At 38.3% G+C, this 16,863-nt stretch overlaps 1 protein-coding gene across 1 annotated transcript in view; it reads right to left on the bottom strand.

Moving 5' to 3' along the window:
- Window positions 1-293: 293 nt before the first annotated feature.
- Sspn (sarcospan) overlaps window positions 294-16,863 on the bottom strand; it is a 34,218-nt gene continuing 17,648 nt past the window's right edge. The window contains exons 2-3 of the mRNA XM_047550853.1: window positions 9,959-10,045; window positions 294-3,228 (exon numbers count right to left, since the gene is read on the bottom strand). Coding sequence (XP_047406809.1) covers window positions 2,863-3,228; window positions 9,959-10,045 — 453 coding nt within the window. The 3' untranslated portion in view covers window positions 294-2,862. The remainder of the gene's footprint in view (window positions 3,229-9,958; window positions 10,046-16,863) is intronic.

Genomic DNA, 16,863 nt, shown 5'->3' with positions numbered 1-16,863 from the left:
TGTACGTTTAGGCTGCTGTATTCCTCCTATTTCAAGTACTGCCAAGTCCCGGCTGTTTCCTCTTCTTTCCAAAGTCTTGATTCATTTAATACTCCTGAAGGAGGTGGGAGAGGAGGAGGATTGCGCAAATCTTACTGTTTTATGGTTTAGAAGAGGAGACAGTCACCATCTTGGCTCCTTGTCAGATTTTCAATGTAACATTTTGCTAAGTATAAAGCTGTGTGTCTGTTCCTTTCCTGTTGCCCTTATTGTAACTTCAATATTTGCAAAACATAACATCAAAATACTTCAAATCCAGCCCAAAGCAGTTTGTTATTCATGCAACACAATTCTTACACGTATCAATATACAGCGAGCTCTCAGCAAAGGAATTGTTTCATTCTTTTTGGTTTTGTTCCTTCTTTTCATTTACATTTTTTTCTCTGGGGGTTTAAGAATGATTTGATTCCACAATAACAAAATTCCCACTACACACACACACACACACACACACACACACACATCTCCTGACTATTCAACATACTATTATCAAGCTTATTACCAAGTCAGCTTTTATTGGTTGCATTATTTATACAAAGGAAGCAAAAAAGCTAAAGTTTTTCTAATATTTGGAATACCCTGTGAATCATTTGAAATCATAGAGCACCTTAATGATGTGTAGAATCTCAATTTTCTTATATAAAAACCTATAGTGTTCCTATAAAAAGTTGCTAAAGATATTCAGGGTGTGCTTCCAGGGGTGCCTGATTGATGGTAGCTAGAACTAAATCAGTACTTTCTTACTCTTTTAAGGACAACCTGCCACATTCCAGATTCTCTGTCATTTTCTTCATGTAGCAAACATTACCAAAACCCAGAAAGGATTGTTATTGGGATTTTTCTTAACAGGGCACAAAAGGACTTCTCAGGTCATCCTCAAGAGGTTTGGTATTCTGTCAGGATAATTTTTGTGTGTAGTCAATTCTGCTCCAGACTCTTACCCACTGAGTTCTCCAATGTGTCTCCTTGGCCTGACCTGCTGTGTAAGAAGGCCATTTGTAAAGCAGGTCAAAACAAAAAGGTTTTTAACCTCTGTTAATCAAGTGTGTTATCTAGAGGATATAAAAATATATTTACAATCCTCTGTGACTGTCTTAACATATCCTTTTTTATTTGGATATTTATGTTATGCAGAAATTGACACAATTATCATAACCAATGGAATTATTCATCTATCCTCAAAGAACATATTTGCTTTTGGGGTTGAACTTTGTGATTATTAAAGTATATCAATAAGCAAAGGAAACAGGCAAACTGAGCTCAATCATTACCTTGCAGTTCTGCTTTCAACAGAGTGTACTAATAGAGAAAGTTCTTGATAGCATTTAGGCTGCATAAATTTCCATTTTGAACTCCTTCTTGAAACAATTATATCATTCAGAACTCAATAATAATAGTAATAACAACAACAGAGCAAAGCCTTCTATCACAGGCTACTTGCTTTTAGTCATAGTCAGTCAAAAACAAAGCAAAACAGAGCTGGTTACAGTGGCAAATGCCTATAATCCCAACTACTCTGGAGTGGAGATGGGTGATCACTTGAGCACATTAGTTCAAGTCCAACATGGGCAAAACAGTGAGACTTTGTCTCAAAAACAAAACAAAACAAAAAAATCAATGGACAAACTTCTCAAATAAGCACTTCAAAACACTGAGTCTTGAAGTTGACTGTGCATACAAATCAATAATAGGATTATGTATCAAATACAGTTTTATGAATAGAGCTCATCAAGCAGAATCCAATCTTCCTCAAAGGTATTTAGTTGCCAAGAGAGATACTTTTCAACATATTGCAAATGTGCCATTTGTAGAACATTTTCTATGACAAATGCTTTTGTTTTTGTTTAAGTGAGTGCTTTTAATCTATTAATAATTTTTCTTTTCTTATAATGCTTGGCTTCCAAAAAAAAAAAAAAAAAAAAAAAGGATCTTTAGGCATCTTCTCTTGTGAGAATAATTTCTCTTAACACCGACAGTGCTGCCTAAGTACAGCCAGAGCTCATTAAATAGACTTCTGAGCATAATTATAATTAACAATTAGCTAGAAATTAGTTTTAATGATTTGTTTTAGATGATAGAATAGAAGCATAATGTAATTATTTTTAAACCTTCTACATCATTAAGAATACAACTACCACCACCTTTCACTTATTGAGAAGTAGACAATCATCCAAAGCATTCGGCGAGTGATCTATTCACATAGCCAAACCCAGGAAGCTAAAAAGGCCGCCGCCCCAGCCCAGGTGGTTATAATTATTTAGCCTTTTGCAAAGTCTCTTCCTTTTCTACTCCACTTTCGTAAAGCTATTTCATGCCTTAAAGACATCTCTACCAGGGAAAATAAAAAGATTCAGCCTGGACATTTAGCTCTTCCCCTACCCTGCCTTTCTCCATGACACCACAAGAACCGTGGTGCAAGGTGGCAAGGACCAGAAGATACTACACAATGTAGCAAGTGGGCCCAAAGTGCCAATTCATACCACCAAACTGGACTAACAGGAAAGAAGGTTGGGTAAGGGATAAAATGAGCGTCAGGAATAAACTCCACATTGCAAAGATAGATCTGTGTCCTTCTTTACCTGTTCAGTGTTCTTTTAACTTCTAATATTCCCTAAATCAATCTGAATTTTGTTTTCCTCACAAGAATTTTTAAAATGCAATAGAAACCTGAAGAAGTGTTCTTTTGTTTTCCTGAAAAATATAAAAATATTCATTTAGAATGGCAAATAGTATTTATTGTCAAACTTTACTTTCTAAAAAAACATTTTGTTTCCACCTCAGCTATTCCATGTGCTGTTTTCTCTCCACCTCTGAGAAAAACTGTTAGACCTTTTGCTGTTGGCCTTCCGAAGTTGTCAGGGAGCACATCCTGACACCCACATAAAAGACCTGGTACCTATGTTTCCACATCACAAAGCAGGCCAACAAGCACACCAGGCCGCAGACCAAGTTCAGCACCATCTGGACGAGTAAGAACACTTTGAAAGTGCCAGTGACGCTGGTACAGTCAGTCACATCCCGGTAAACAAAGGTCCTGCTGAGCGGCTCCGAGGAGGGCAGTTTGCACTGGCAGGAGTCAAGCGCAGTCTCACAGGTAAACTGTTCGAGCAGCGAATAGTGGTGGGCAGCAAATGCCACCGCCAGCACACAGACTGTCAGGCCCAGGGCACTCAGCACAAAGTACAACAGCTGCAAGAAAGCAGAAGAAAAACTTTCTGGTTATAAGGAACATGGGGTGACTGTTTACAAAGTTAATTAATGAACACCACTCTTTTTCTTCTCTCAGGAAGCTCTCTGACAGAAGGGCTGCTCTCCTCAGAAACATAGCACCCAAGACATGGAAATAACTTTCATGTTTATTTATTAGCAAGCAATCCTTAAACCCTGACCCATATACCATTTGCCATACAGATGTTGGGCCCTTTCTGTGAACTGAGCCAACTGCATTAGCTTCATTGTGGGATGGTTGGTGTCTAGATGGAGCAAGTCGTTTAAAACGAATCCTGAATGACAAAGCCATTCCTGGATGACATATTGTGCTTATTTTGAAATCAAGAGCTGCTGATAACAAGACTAGAAAGTCAAGAACAGGTTTCTGTAATGCAAACACTGTGTTGGCCAAAATTATCAGTAACTGATCAACTAAGAATACAGGTTAATGAAAAAAGACTTTCCATGTGGTGGTTGCCAAACTACATCCAGAAATACCAGGGACCCAAGCAAGAGCTTACTGAGAGAGGAAAATTATGGCTCCAGAAGGAAGGTGACTTGATGTTAGAATCATCACCCATGTTCCGCTAAAAACATGTAGTTCCTGGGCGTGAAAATAAACTCTAAATAGCTCCCCAGTCACAACGGCTCTGAGTACTGTTGACCTACTTGTTAGCGTCGGGATTGAGAGTGGCTACTTAAAGTTTTAATTCTTCTGCAAAAAAAACTGTGAAATTTCTGAACAGTTTAGTCATTTAGCTTACTTAAATCTGAAATGTTTTGACCAAAAATTGTTGGCTCCCGTTGACATGGCCACAACAAAATCTCCCATACAGGACAAGAAATGTTCTTGTGATTAGACTCACCTACTGAAAATGTTTTTCTTAGTGGTGCACCTGCTGAGGTTCTAGAAAGGATCAGACTTTGCAGATCTCAGAATTAGCATCCATAGTTCATAATTTAAGATTTATGTTACCACAGTCAAACGTCACTCTTTAAAAGGAGCAGTCCTCCTTGGGAACGTCCCAAGGTAAGGTTAGTTCCAGTCATTTCTTCAGATTAAAGTAGTTCAGAAAAGATTATGCCCTCCTTCCACTTCCAATTACATGTCAATTAAAATAACACATACATAAAAATGTAAAATATATGTATGAAAGTCATCTAAATGAGTGATTTTTCAAACAGTGACAATTTCAAGTGTTTTCAAATATTAAATATGGAATAGTCAAATTTTTATTTAAGGTATGTGTGTGCTGTAGGTGCCCTAACCATGTATTTCTGTTTGTCTGTGAGGCAATCTGTTCGAGATCACACGCAGCTTGATTGGGTATCTGCATTCACTGGAAAAATTGTGGAACTGGTTAAAGTTATTTTTGTCTTAGTATATCTTAAGGAGTGCATAAATTCTTTGAATCTTCTCATTGAAGATAATCTTTTCAGACCATTCAAAGGGTTGTCAGATGTAACCCAAGTATCTTCATCTGTGAAACAGTTTATAGAAGCATCTTATATCTCAGGCACCCTAACAAGGATAATTTATAGTCAATATGTTTGGTGTTCCTTGGAGGAAGTGAGCCAGATAAATACAAAGTGGCAGTATTATAAAATTTAAAAAGGAAATGTGTAATTTGCTATATTGAAAGCAGTGCTTTGTTCCTGTCCCCAGTATGTTTAGTTACTATATTGTATACAAAAATGGAGTGTTTAGGCTTAAAGGTATGGGTTTATTTTGTGTAGCTAATGGAACAGAATCTTGAAATGTTCTGGGTTGCTCTGAAACATTCAGACTTGATGATCGACTTTAACATTTGATGCCAAGAGCCAAATTGTGTTGGCTGTGTTGTGTGAGCATACCCACTGCAGCTGTTTCTGGTGTAACCAGCAGAGAGCTGGGACCTATTTGCTCTGGGAACATCAGTTCTTCATTCATAACTACCAGCAGAGAAGGTCCAAGTTAAAGTGATAATTTTCCACCGGCTAGTCATCTGCTTAGTAGAAAGACCTCAAATGCAGGTTTTTTTCTATACATTTTATGGCCACCAATGAATGGAATGGGCAGATCTTGTAATTACCTCAACACCCTCATAGACACACACCCTTAAATAGTAGATTTTTTTTAAATATTTTTTTTAGGTGTTGATTCACCTTTATTTTATTCATTTATTTATATGTGGTGCTGAGAATAGAACCCAGGGCCTCACACATGCTAGACAAGTGCTCTACCACTGAGCCACAACCCCAGCCCCTAAATAGTAGATTTTTGTAATATTCACTGGAGACAAAAGTCCATTTGCTGAAAAGGGAAGTTTTACCTATTTTTAAATTCTTCTCAGTGATTGGGTACTGGGGATTGAGCCCAGGGGAACTTTTCCACTGAACCACTTCCCCAGCCCTTTTTGTCTTTTGGGAAAGGGCCTTGCTAAGTTACTGGGAGGTCTCACTAAATAGGTGAAGCTGGTCTCAAATTTGTGATCTCTCTGCCTCTGGAGTCGCTAGGACTACACGTGAGTGCCATCATGCCCTACAAGTTTGCTTATTTTTAAAAGGATACTTTTTTGGCTCAGAAATTAAAAGATTTGCCCAAGACCATTTGATAAATGCACAGAAGTACTGGGTGATAGCTAAGGGCATGAATCAAGGGATCAGACTGAGACAGAACTTGGTTCACCCCTCAGAAGCTACGGTCCTTTGGCAAATTAATCAATCCAGGTGCTCCTGTGTTTCTTCATCTGTAAACTTGGAATGATGATCATAATAGCACCAACTTCATAGGAATATTATCAGGATCAAAAGAGGTGACATCTGCAAAGGGCTTAGCCTGGTGCATAGCAGCACTGGTTAGGTATTTGTAAAATAAATAAATTAGTAGAGAACGGAAAGGATTGCCAGTCCACAGGAGTCAGCATATCAATGCTACTGTCTTTGTCTTACTCTCTGTCATGTGGGAGTAACAATACACACTTGGCTTGTAGAATGGATGTAAACATTAACACAAACACAGTGATTGCTCAATTTGAATCGAGCCTCTTAAATAAGCTAGAAGCCAGCAAGAGTACAAGAAGCTATGCATGCCCCTTAGCTCCTTTGAATATGAACAAATTCACATACACATAGTGCCTCTGCTTCTCCCACCGAAAAACATCAGTAAACAGGAGGAAGCCACAGAATCAAGTTTCTTATCCATTTTAGGTCATAAATATAAACTTGATCCGCCAAAGCCTGTGGGCTACATCTGCAACACTGTAGCATTTTTTCTTCACGGTTTTAAACTCATCTGACAGCAACAAGCTTCCGGGTTAGAATCCATAATTTAAAATCAAGTGGCTTGTTTTACCTACACTGCACGAATAACTATCAATGAAAGTGTGTACGATGACCTTGGGAATCCAAGCAAATATATCTTGATAACAGCCCGGCGCGGGAGGCATTCGTCTTGCGGGTGTCAGCCAGCGGTCTGGCGCTCCGCAGCGGGCGGAGGCGCGGTGGCCCCGGGTGCTTATATAACAGCAGCACCAGGCGGGCCTCTGCTTGCTCGCTCCTTCGCTCCCTTCCTCTCTCTAATTGGTACCGGGCTGCGGCTTTCACGTTCAGTGACTTCGGGAGAAGGGTGGTTTTGCTTCAATTTAATTACCTCCCCGGGTGGCCTGAATGATAAAGACCCCTCTGCACGCCGCACAAGAGCGTGGTGCGGTAGCAACCCAGGGGCTTCCAGCTGTGCACTGGAATGTTCCCGCAAGCACATGAACTCGACACGTTTCTGAAAATCCAGGTGCATCCCGAGAAAGCAGGGAAAGGCAGGAGGCGCGATCCACAGCCAGATGGACCGCCCAGCCCAGGGGTAGAGGCCAGGGAGAAAAGAGGAAAGCGTTGGTGGCATCAAGGATCTGCCAAAGGAAAAAAGAGTGTGTGTTGGGCGCGGGGCGGGGTGGGGGGAGCGGTGCGCGCGCGCGCCCTGGCCATAAGGAGATTGTCACCATCGCCTGATTGCTTGCCCTGGCTATGTGGGAATTCCACAGGAGGAAAGAAATTCTCAGACAAAGCTTAAGCCAGGGTGCCAATATGGGGGCACTCAAACGCAACTGTGCTGGTGAGAAACACCTACGATGCATTTCATTCCTGTTCCTCCTAAAAAGGGGCCTAAGAAGCACAGGGGAAGTTGACTGTGTCCTATTGGGCCACTGGAAAACCTGGAGAGGGGTGAAGCTCATTTTGGACCTGAACATACTACAGCCTGCACCTTAGATTGCTGGCAGCAAGCATCACTAAAGGTCACATTCAGAGGAAGAGAAAGTGCCTCAGTATTTGTCAATGTCTGTCACAGGTGAAAAAAAAATAGGTAACTAATGAGATCTTCCTAGTGGGGAATTCTCAACCTAGCTGACATTGGCAGTGACTTTTTTCTTTCTTTTCCTTTTTTCTCCTTGCTCCTTATTTTAACTAAGGTGCAGACGTTGAGATGCCTTTAGGGGTCTCTCTGAAAGTGAGGCATTTCCTTCTACTGTTTTCTGGGATCATCTGTGAGGGAAAATGAGGGTATTGCACATAAATTAATGAAAACCTAGTTTAGGGGTTTTTTCACCTACAGAATGAAGTTCCTGTAATTTAACAGACCTTTTTTTTTAATCAGGCCAGCTTGCTTCCTTCCTTCCATCACCAAATCCTCCTTTAGTCAGACCTCAACAAAAAACTTGAACTTAAACTTGTACTGAGGCTTTGCTGTATTTAGGCTTCTTCTTTTAAGTCCTTAGACACAAAAAGTAAAATTTTCAAATGTAGATATTTGTACCAAAATTTTAAACCTTCACAATTTTTTTAAAGGGAGTTCCTATGATTTTTTAATTAGAAAAGTTATGTCTCACTATTGGAGAATCTTTCAAAATTGGATAAAACTATAAAATGTTGCTATAATCACACCACTCATGGATAACTATTTTTTTTTATTATTTTATTGTAAACAAATGGGATACATGTTGTTTCTCTGTTTGTACATGGCATAAAGGCATACCATTTGTGTAATCATAAATTTACATAGAGTAATGCTGTTTGATTCATTTTGTTATTTTTTTCCCTTTTCCCCCACCCCTCCCACCCCTCTTTTCCCTCTATACAGTCCTTCCTTCCTCCATTTTCCCCCCTCCCTAACCCTAACTCTAACCCTAACACTAACCCCTCCCACCCCCCATTATGTGTCATCATCCACTTATTAGCGATATCATTCGTCCTTTGTTTTTTTGAGATTGGCTTATCTCACTTAGCATGATATTCTCCAATTTCATCCATTTGCCTGCAAATGCCATAATTTTATTATTCTTTATGGCTGAGTAATATTCCATTGTATATATATACCACAGTTTCTTTATGGATAACTATTTTTATGCACAGTAAAAGATTGTGTTTCTTCTGTAAAATCATATGATAAATTTTGTGTAAGCAACTTTTTTTCATTAGTTAATATAATGTGAATGTTCTATGTTCCATTAATGTCCTTTCTACATCATGCTTTTTAAATTTTATTTATTTGTTTCCTTATTTGCAGTAGAGGAATTGAACCTAGGGGTGCTTTATCACTGAGCTACATCCCTAGCTTTTCTTATTTTTTTACATTGAGATAGGGTTTCACTAAATTGCCCAGGTTGGACTTGAACTTGCAATCCTCCTGACTTAGGCTCCCAAGTCACTGGAATTACAGGTGTGCACCACCATGCCCAAGTACAGCATGATTCTGAAAAGCATCAGTACTTTGCTCTTTTATATGAACAGCTTCAATTATACTACAATATTCTAATAAATCTTATTTTCTTCATCTTCATAATAATATTGTTGACTTACTCTTATGCCTTAGATTTTCTTGTTGAACAAAAAATCCAGTTTTTATGTTTTTTTCTGTTTGTACATTTTTATTGGTGCATTATAGTGTACATACTGATGGTATTTGTTGTTGCATGTTTTTAAAGTTTTTATGTTTTCTTATAGAAGAAAAGCAAATAGTGTGAATGGACAAAAATGTTATAGACAGCTTTTTATTCTCTGTTATAATAGTTAAGAGAAAATGTAGGAATTTGATTTCTGCTAGCTTTGATTAATTGGTTCAGAATTTTATGTCCTTAAACTCTGAAAAAGGCGGTTTCCATGTTTCCCTTTGGAGAATATTCTGTTCACTGAAAATGCTGTGCATTTGAATTGAGTCCAACCAAATTCACAACCTTTAACAGAGAAAAAAAATTCACATAAATGAAAGACACACACACTTGCCAAGCCATGCATATCCCAACCATCGCCCTCAGACTCCTGGCACAGATCATTTGGATGCACCCAATGTACTTTTTCTGTCTCAGTGATCCCACCTACAAGGGGAAATGCACTTAAATTGCTTCTTTATTAAAATACTCCAAATAACCCCCAAGATATGGAAGTGGGCACTGAGAGAGACACCTTTCCCTGGCCAAGTGTTTTGTTGAGCTGATGAATGCTCAATATTCCTTTTAAGGGCATTAAAGGACACACTTCACATACTCCATGCCAGCCCAGCTCATGGAAATTAAGACTAGCATTACCTTTGGGTCTGGATCAATGCCTTCCTAAAACATTTTTTGGCCTGCCTGAAAATGTAATTTCTAGACTCATCAGATAGGCAACCCTTTAAAAAGCTCTGCTTTATTTTATACTTGTATTCCTATCGATGATAAAGAAAAGAAAAATAACAACTTACTTTCATAGAAAACTGGATACATGTCCGTTCATCAACTTGATATGAGACACAAAGCATAAACAAGCCAAGATAGGCCACTAAGCAGACCTGCAATGGAGAACATGGAATAAAGGATGTTATCAGGGTGAGTCATGGCTCTAATGACATCTGTCTCAGTGTCTTTCACTAGTAACATCCATGTTATCAAGCTGTTCGTTTCATTTTGTTTATCTTTTTGTGTTTTCTTAATTTGTGGAACACAGTTTTAAAAGCGTAAAGTTGATTTATTTCAATTTAGCCAGTATTTATTATATCCTTTTGATGAGCCCGTGTACAATGAAGAATAAAGTTTTCTTAACATTAATCAGTATACAGTCCAGTACAGGCCAAAATAAATCCAAGCACTACTCTACGGCAGGGCCTGATATAAACGCTATTCAGAGAAGTACAAAAAGTGGAAGAAGTTTCATTGAGTTGGGCAATACAAAAGGTTTCACTCAACAAGTAGGATTGAAAATGACTTTGAAAGGCATAATGATAATGGTTACTAACATTTACTGAATACCATGTGCTAGAGCTCTTCTAAGGATTTCGTATGTATTTCCTCGTGTAATTGCCACAAAATCTAGGTGCTATTGTGATGTCATGAGGAAGCAAAGACACAAAGCAAGTAAATAATGAAACCAGGATGCAAACCTGGTAGGCTGTGTGAAAAGCAGTCACACCAGCAAGCTGTGTCTGCACCAAGGGTGTTGAAAGAAGAGCACAGTTGAATGAATGAAATGTAGAGAAGAAAAGCAGGACAAAGATTTGAGATGCAGGGTTGGTTTAGTAAGTAGTGGAACTTCCTTGAAAGTTTGCAAACAGGGCAATGATATGATTTGAGATATGTTTCAGGAAAATGAACAGTGATGTTGAGTGGGTTGGCAATGAGGCCATCAGGATTTTATTTTACCAATCTGAGCAAGATTAGCGTTAACAGGTGGGCCAGAGCTTAGGGGATGGCAGGCAACTTCAGGTAGAGCAGTGGAGGAAAAAGGTGTAGTAATCTATTGCACAAGTGCTGGAGAGGGGAAATGAAAATCAACTTCCAAGGTCTTGAGTGTGGATGATGGACAGAAGGCAGATGTGCCTCATAGAAAGTCTGGTGGGAGGAGTGGTGGTTTTGAGAAAATATATTCTTTTAGTTAAACTGCCCTTTCTTTTTGTGAACTGGAGTTTCTTAAACTGTGATTTAGAATTTCTAATCAAAGTGAATCTGTTCACTTTCAATTTTAGAAAGCTTAAAATGTTGCTGAAGTTCTACACTTTAATATAGGAAACAAAGCAATAAAACTGCATTTCTAATAAACACCATTTTTCTAGAGATGGATGTTGGAGGGGTGGCTGAGAGTCAGCTAGAAGTAAACAACTGATTTGGTAATATTCATAATCCCTACCATGCCAGCTTCAAACCTTAAAATGGTATGTTGACTTTGTAAATTACCGGCTCTACCACCCTACAATTGTTGAGTTCATAGAGCTGGTATCTTAAAGCCAACAGCATTTTAAGGTAACACTTCTATTTTACCTTGTGTTAACACAATCAATAAATTGCCTGTGCCCTTATCTGTTCCCAAGTGGAAGGCTGTTCAGATTTCTACTGGACCATGAAGCCAAAATCCCAGTCTTCTTTTAGTACAGTCTGTTTCCAGGGTTTTCTGTCATTAGGACTGGCTGCATGGTTTAATAGCAGTAGATAACATTTCCAGTGGAGAGACACAGGCTTAAAACACGTGAGCATGGCATGAACTGGAGAGGTGTGGATGGAAAGCGAAGCAAGTAGGACCCAGGGAGGCAGGTTTTCAGCAGAGGGCTGGTAGGTGAACAGGTAATGATACTGAAGTTGTTTAACATACTGATGTTTCCAAACCAGGGATGATGTGGGTTTTTTTTTTTTTTTTAAGCACATTAAAATACTACAAAGTTTAAAAAGCCTATAGGGATTTACTATGTATTCTCACAGTTAGAATTTACAGAACTGAAATAATAGAGGAAAGACCTTCTTTCCTTTTTGTTTATTGGCAGCAAACCAGATTGAAGGTTCTAAACCTGCTTCTATGGGGATTGTTATATCCCGAAGCATATGCCTATGCTCCCTTGTTAGTTTCTGTCTGCAGGAGCACAGGGTCAGCATATCTCTCCCATGTAACTAACTGCCTTAGTCCCTAGAGGCTACAGTACTGAGGTTGGCAAGTTCCAAGACTTCCCTCTTTGTCTTTACTAGAGACACAATTCCAATAATCAGGCCTAACTGACCAGCATCTTTAAAAATCAGATTCAATGCCTCTGCTTGAACAACATTTCCCCTTTTAGGAGTAACTAATTCTTTGTAGCCTTCATTTAACCTGGTTTCCAGTAAGATGTTGCATAGAAAACCATGACCTCATTCTAGAGCATTTCATTTCTTCAATCAACAGAACCTTATTGAAGATTTACAATAGCAGACCCTGTGCTATTGTATGACTGAGAATTGACAGATGAAAAACCAGAGTTCTTTACTCCAAGGACAATCCCGCCTCCAAGGCTCTCTTATTCCAGTGGGAAAAGAGAAAAGAGCGAAGTTACAATACAATCTAGGTAATAAAACCACATCTGCGATGAGAATACACAGATGGGGTGACTAACCTGAAGGCGACTTGGAGAAATGTCCTGGAGGAAGATGGGTTTCAAAGGATAAGCAAAAATTAGGTAGAAGAAGGATGCGAGGAAAGCTATTCTGGGCAGAAGGGTTACTTGTAGGTACCAAAGCATGGAGAAACAGAGTAAGCATCTTAGGGCACAGTCAACTCTGCCTTTTAGAATGGTTCTCCTAACTAGGAAGAATGGAATGGATGGGGGCAATATTTGGGGAGGGTAGACCAGCAAGGAAGCTATTCTTTTCCTGCAAGGAATTGATAAACTTAGGTAGAGATGAGGATAGAGAGATGATAAGTTTGGGTGGTGGTAAGGAAATCAGATCCATAGGATCTAAAGACTGATTTCATATCAGGGCTGAAGGAACGAGGGCTTTGGGAGGTGCTCAGTTGCTTAGTTGACTTGAGCTGCCAGGTGGATGGTGTTGACATTTCATGAGACACAAGACATAAGAGGAGGAACAGAATGGGAGTGGGAAATGATGATTCCACATGAACTCGAAGCTCAGCCATATGGGCCTAGAGCTTGGGAATGAGGTCTGGGATGGAGATAAGAATTTATGAGTCACCAGCATAAGCGAAGCAATTGAAGCCATAGGAAACACCAGCCCATCCAGAGAGTCTAGTGGAAACAGAAAAGGGCCCAGGAAGTTACCCAGCTATGAAGAATCTTTTGAAAAGAAAGCATCTCAAATATACTTATTAAAATTTTGGTTGTACATCATGTCTTATGTAAAAATTATTAAACTGATTATTCTTTAAGATTTTTGAAAGTTTCACTTCTAGGTCCTTGTATAGGGTGTTGGCTATAAAGTTTGAATTAATTCAACATATTTTAATTCTTAGCCAAATGACAGAACTTGATAGATTCTGGATATTGTTTCATTTTCTTACCTACAACTTTGAAGTGTTAACAATGAGTTTTTTTTTTTTAAATCAGAGAGTTCATTTGTATACTTGAGTTTAAGCATGCTCTAGAAGATTGATATTTATTGAACATTAAAAAGTGAAGGCTTTATGGCCATGGAGAGGAAACCAGATTTTCCACGCCAGACTAAGGGTCTTGCTTCCTGAGCTGGCAGGACACGGGCATGCCAGGAAGACACCGTGTTCTGGTTTCCCAAGCAAGGAAGGGGGAGCTGATGTTAATGAGCAACAAGACCCGCCAGACTTTTCTGGCACAACTCTCCTGGAATCCGGGCCAGCACTCCCATTAGATATGGCGAGGTGAGGCCTACGGAACAGGAAACAGGCAATTATGTGGGGTTTTCAGGAAGGCACCCGGTGGACCAGACGCCCAGGCCTGAGGTGAACAGGTGGTGTCACAGAGCATAAAGCCGAGTGGAAAATGAGTGGCATTGAAAGAAAGGACTGGGGAGGCAACAAGGCAACTAGTGTTTAAGACCATAGTAAGGTTTAGTCCCTGTATGGGTAGATGTCATACTGATAAGAAAACATTAAGGTGACTTTTAATGGGAAAGAGGAAAAAAGACAATCATTTTAACATGCATTTTTTAGATGTTTGTTTCTACAATTTGTTTAGTGTAAAGAGAAAACCCAAGTCCTAAATTCCACATTCTATCTTGATATTTTCTGTCTACATAGGGTGAAGCCTGCATGCTCTCTGGTGAGCTGGAAAGCAAAACAGGGTTGAAGCGTTCTCTGAATGTTAAGTACATTTCTAGATGCAGGAGTCCTGAGTTTTGTCACACATCGACTTTGTTTTGTTACTTGGCCTATGGCACCTACATGGTATCTCTTAAAGGTGGGTTTATTATGAATAAAAGTAGATGCAGGATCAGTATCTCAGAGATTTATCTACATAGTTCTTCCCTTTTCATTTTGTTCTAGTGAGAAGGCATCCCCCTAAACATCCTCTAAGAATGAGAATTACTGGTATTTACTTCTCTCCGTGTCATATGTATTTATATTCTGGTCTTGTGACATTCACACAACCTCCAATTTATTTGTTTTCTTTTTCTTGTCGACATTACTGCTTGACAGGGTTGTCTGGGGAATACAACCTACCCCTGTCAAATGCCTTTCAGCATCCCTCTTCTCCTTCCATGCCTACCATTCATTTGTGAACCTGAAATGTGACTCTACTTCTGTAAGTTAATCAACTTCCACCTTTGTATTTAAAGTGCTTTAATCCAATCAATATAGTAACAAGATGAACTCCCTTCTCATGTTTGCACAGTCAATTGAACAATCAGGGAAGTAGCAGAACTGTAAATGTTTTGATGGATAGTTCTTAAGAGAATTTCTATGGATTTTCATTTACTTAGTATAATTTAAGGTAAAATATTAGAAATCATTTTCAACAAATGATAAACATATTGTATGTAGTCTGTCAATTGAATGTAGTCTTACTCAGAAGACTTGTTAATACATAATGTACAAGAAAATTAAATAATATGAAACAGAAAATTTCAAAAGGATATATTAAAGGTTGCTTATTGGATCAAGATTTCAGGACTGGAGAGAATATTTTAGCATGACTTAAGATTTTTCAGGATTCTCATCACCACTGCCTTACAGTAATATAAGGTCTAAGGCATTGGTTCAGAATCACTTGAAGTTCTTGGTTAAAAACTGGTCCCATCCACAGAATTTCTGATTCAGTAGGTTTGGGGTAGGGACTGAGAATCTGCATTCTTAACAAATTCCTAGAAAATGCTGATATTGCTCGTCCTACAGCCATACTTTGAGAACCATTGGCCTAAGTTATAAACATAGCCTTCCAAGTACTACTGTTTGCTTTAGGGCTTATCACATGGTTAGGGGTCCAGAGTGGTACAGTAACTAGTTGAGTATCCTACAATGAGTTGCTTATTATAAGCATTCATAATATAATAATAATGATACCTATGGGCACTTACAAAGTGGTAAGCCCTGTACTGAATACTTTATGTATGTTCCTCAAGGAAGAGAAAACTGAAGCTTCACAAATATAAAGTTTAAGTAACCAGTCCTTGCACCCTGAGTTATTTTATATTAATAAAGATTATATAATAATAATAATGGTCACTCCAATCTAGGTATCACTGCCCAAATGATTTTAGATCAATAAAACTTTTATTTTGATAGAAACTGGGAGTTTGAAGAAGATAGAAATTTATACTTTAATCCCCACTTTACAGAAGAGGAATTGAGGCACAGAAAAATTGATTGCCATGGGTAGTTTCATTTGATACTGTTTTGGTTACAAATATCATGCAGGTGTGAAATGAGCAGACAATAGCAGCTTACTCTGCTTTCCTCACTGATCACCTACCCAGATCCTTTTAATGTAAGAGGACTTGAATCAGCCAGGTTGTTTTTATTTTTTAAGTATGTGTATGTGTTATTTTTTAAAAGACAAAGTTTTTGCAGTTAATCAAGTGAGACGTAAATATGAAAGAATTATGAAGGACATTCCCTTCCCACATTCATGATTATTAATTATTATTTTTCATTATGTTTTTAAGTAAAGGCTAAAATAAAAAGTTTCAGAGACATACTTTCTCCTAATCAGATAAGGCAAAAAGGAGAAAATAACATTAAAAAACATGAAACATCAAGTTCACTCAACAAATGATAACTGCTTATTTGGATCTGTTAAAATCAAGTGTAGAATTGCAAGTATAATTAAGGAGACAGAGAGTGCTACATAGTGGGAAAAAATGCAGACTTTAGAATTTGGATCTTGATTCTATTTCTTTACTTGTTAAATGATCTTGGACAAAGTTCTTTAATTCTTTTTAGCCTCAGTATCCCTACCTATAAAATGAAGACAATAATGTTTTTAATGGTTAATCAGAAGATTAATAATAATATAAGCAAGGATAATGTTTTGGATAATGTCTGCTTTATAGTTAGAGAATAACTAGTAGTAATTACTAATATCATTATTATTACAATTAGACACTCATAGGTTTATTAGAGTAGATAAGTGTAGAGTATATTCAAAGGCTCTTAACTGTGTTATCAACATAACCATGTTTAGAATTGATACTGTCTTGGTTACAAATATCATGCAGTTTACTTAGTAGTAGCACAAGTGAGCACTTGGCATGATCTTTATATTTATGTAAGAAAAGCTCACCGAGTCTAGATTATTTGACATTTTGATACTAATACTAAGAAGTTTTATATACCAGGCACCTCACTAAGGACCCTATGTAAATTACCTCAGTCCTTCCTCATAAAAACCCTACAAGGTACTCCCTGTTATTAATTCCATTTTATAGATGAGGAAACTAAAGCCCA

Source organism: Sciurus carolinensis, chromosome 4 (genome assembly GCF_902686445.1).
Source record: "Sciurus carolinensis chromosome 4, mSciCar1.2, whole genome shotgun sequence".
NCBI lineage: Eukaryota > Metazoa > Chordata > Mammalia > Rodentia > Sciuridae > Sciurus > Sciurus carolinensis.
This window is presented reverse-complemented; position numbering and strand designations above follow the sequence as displayed.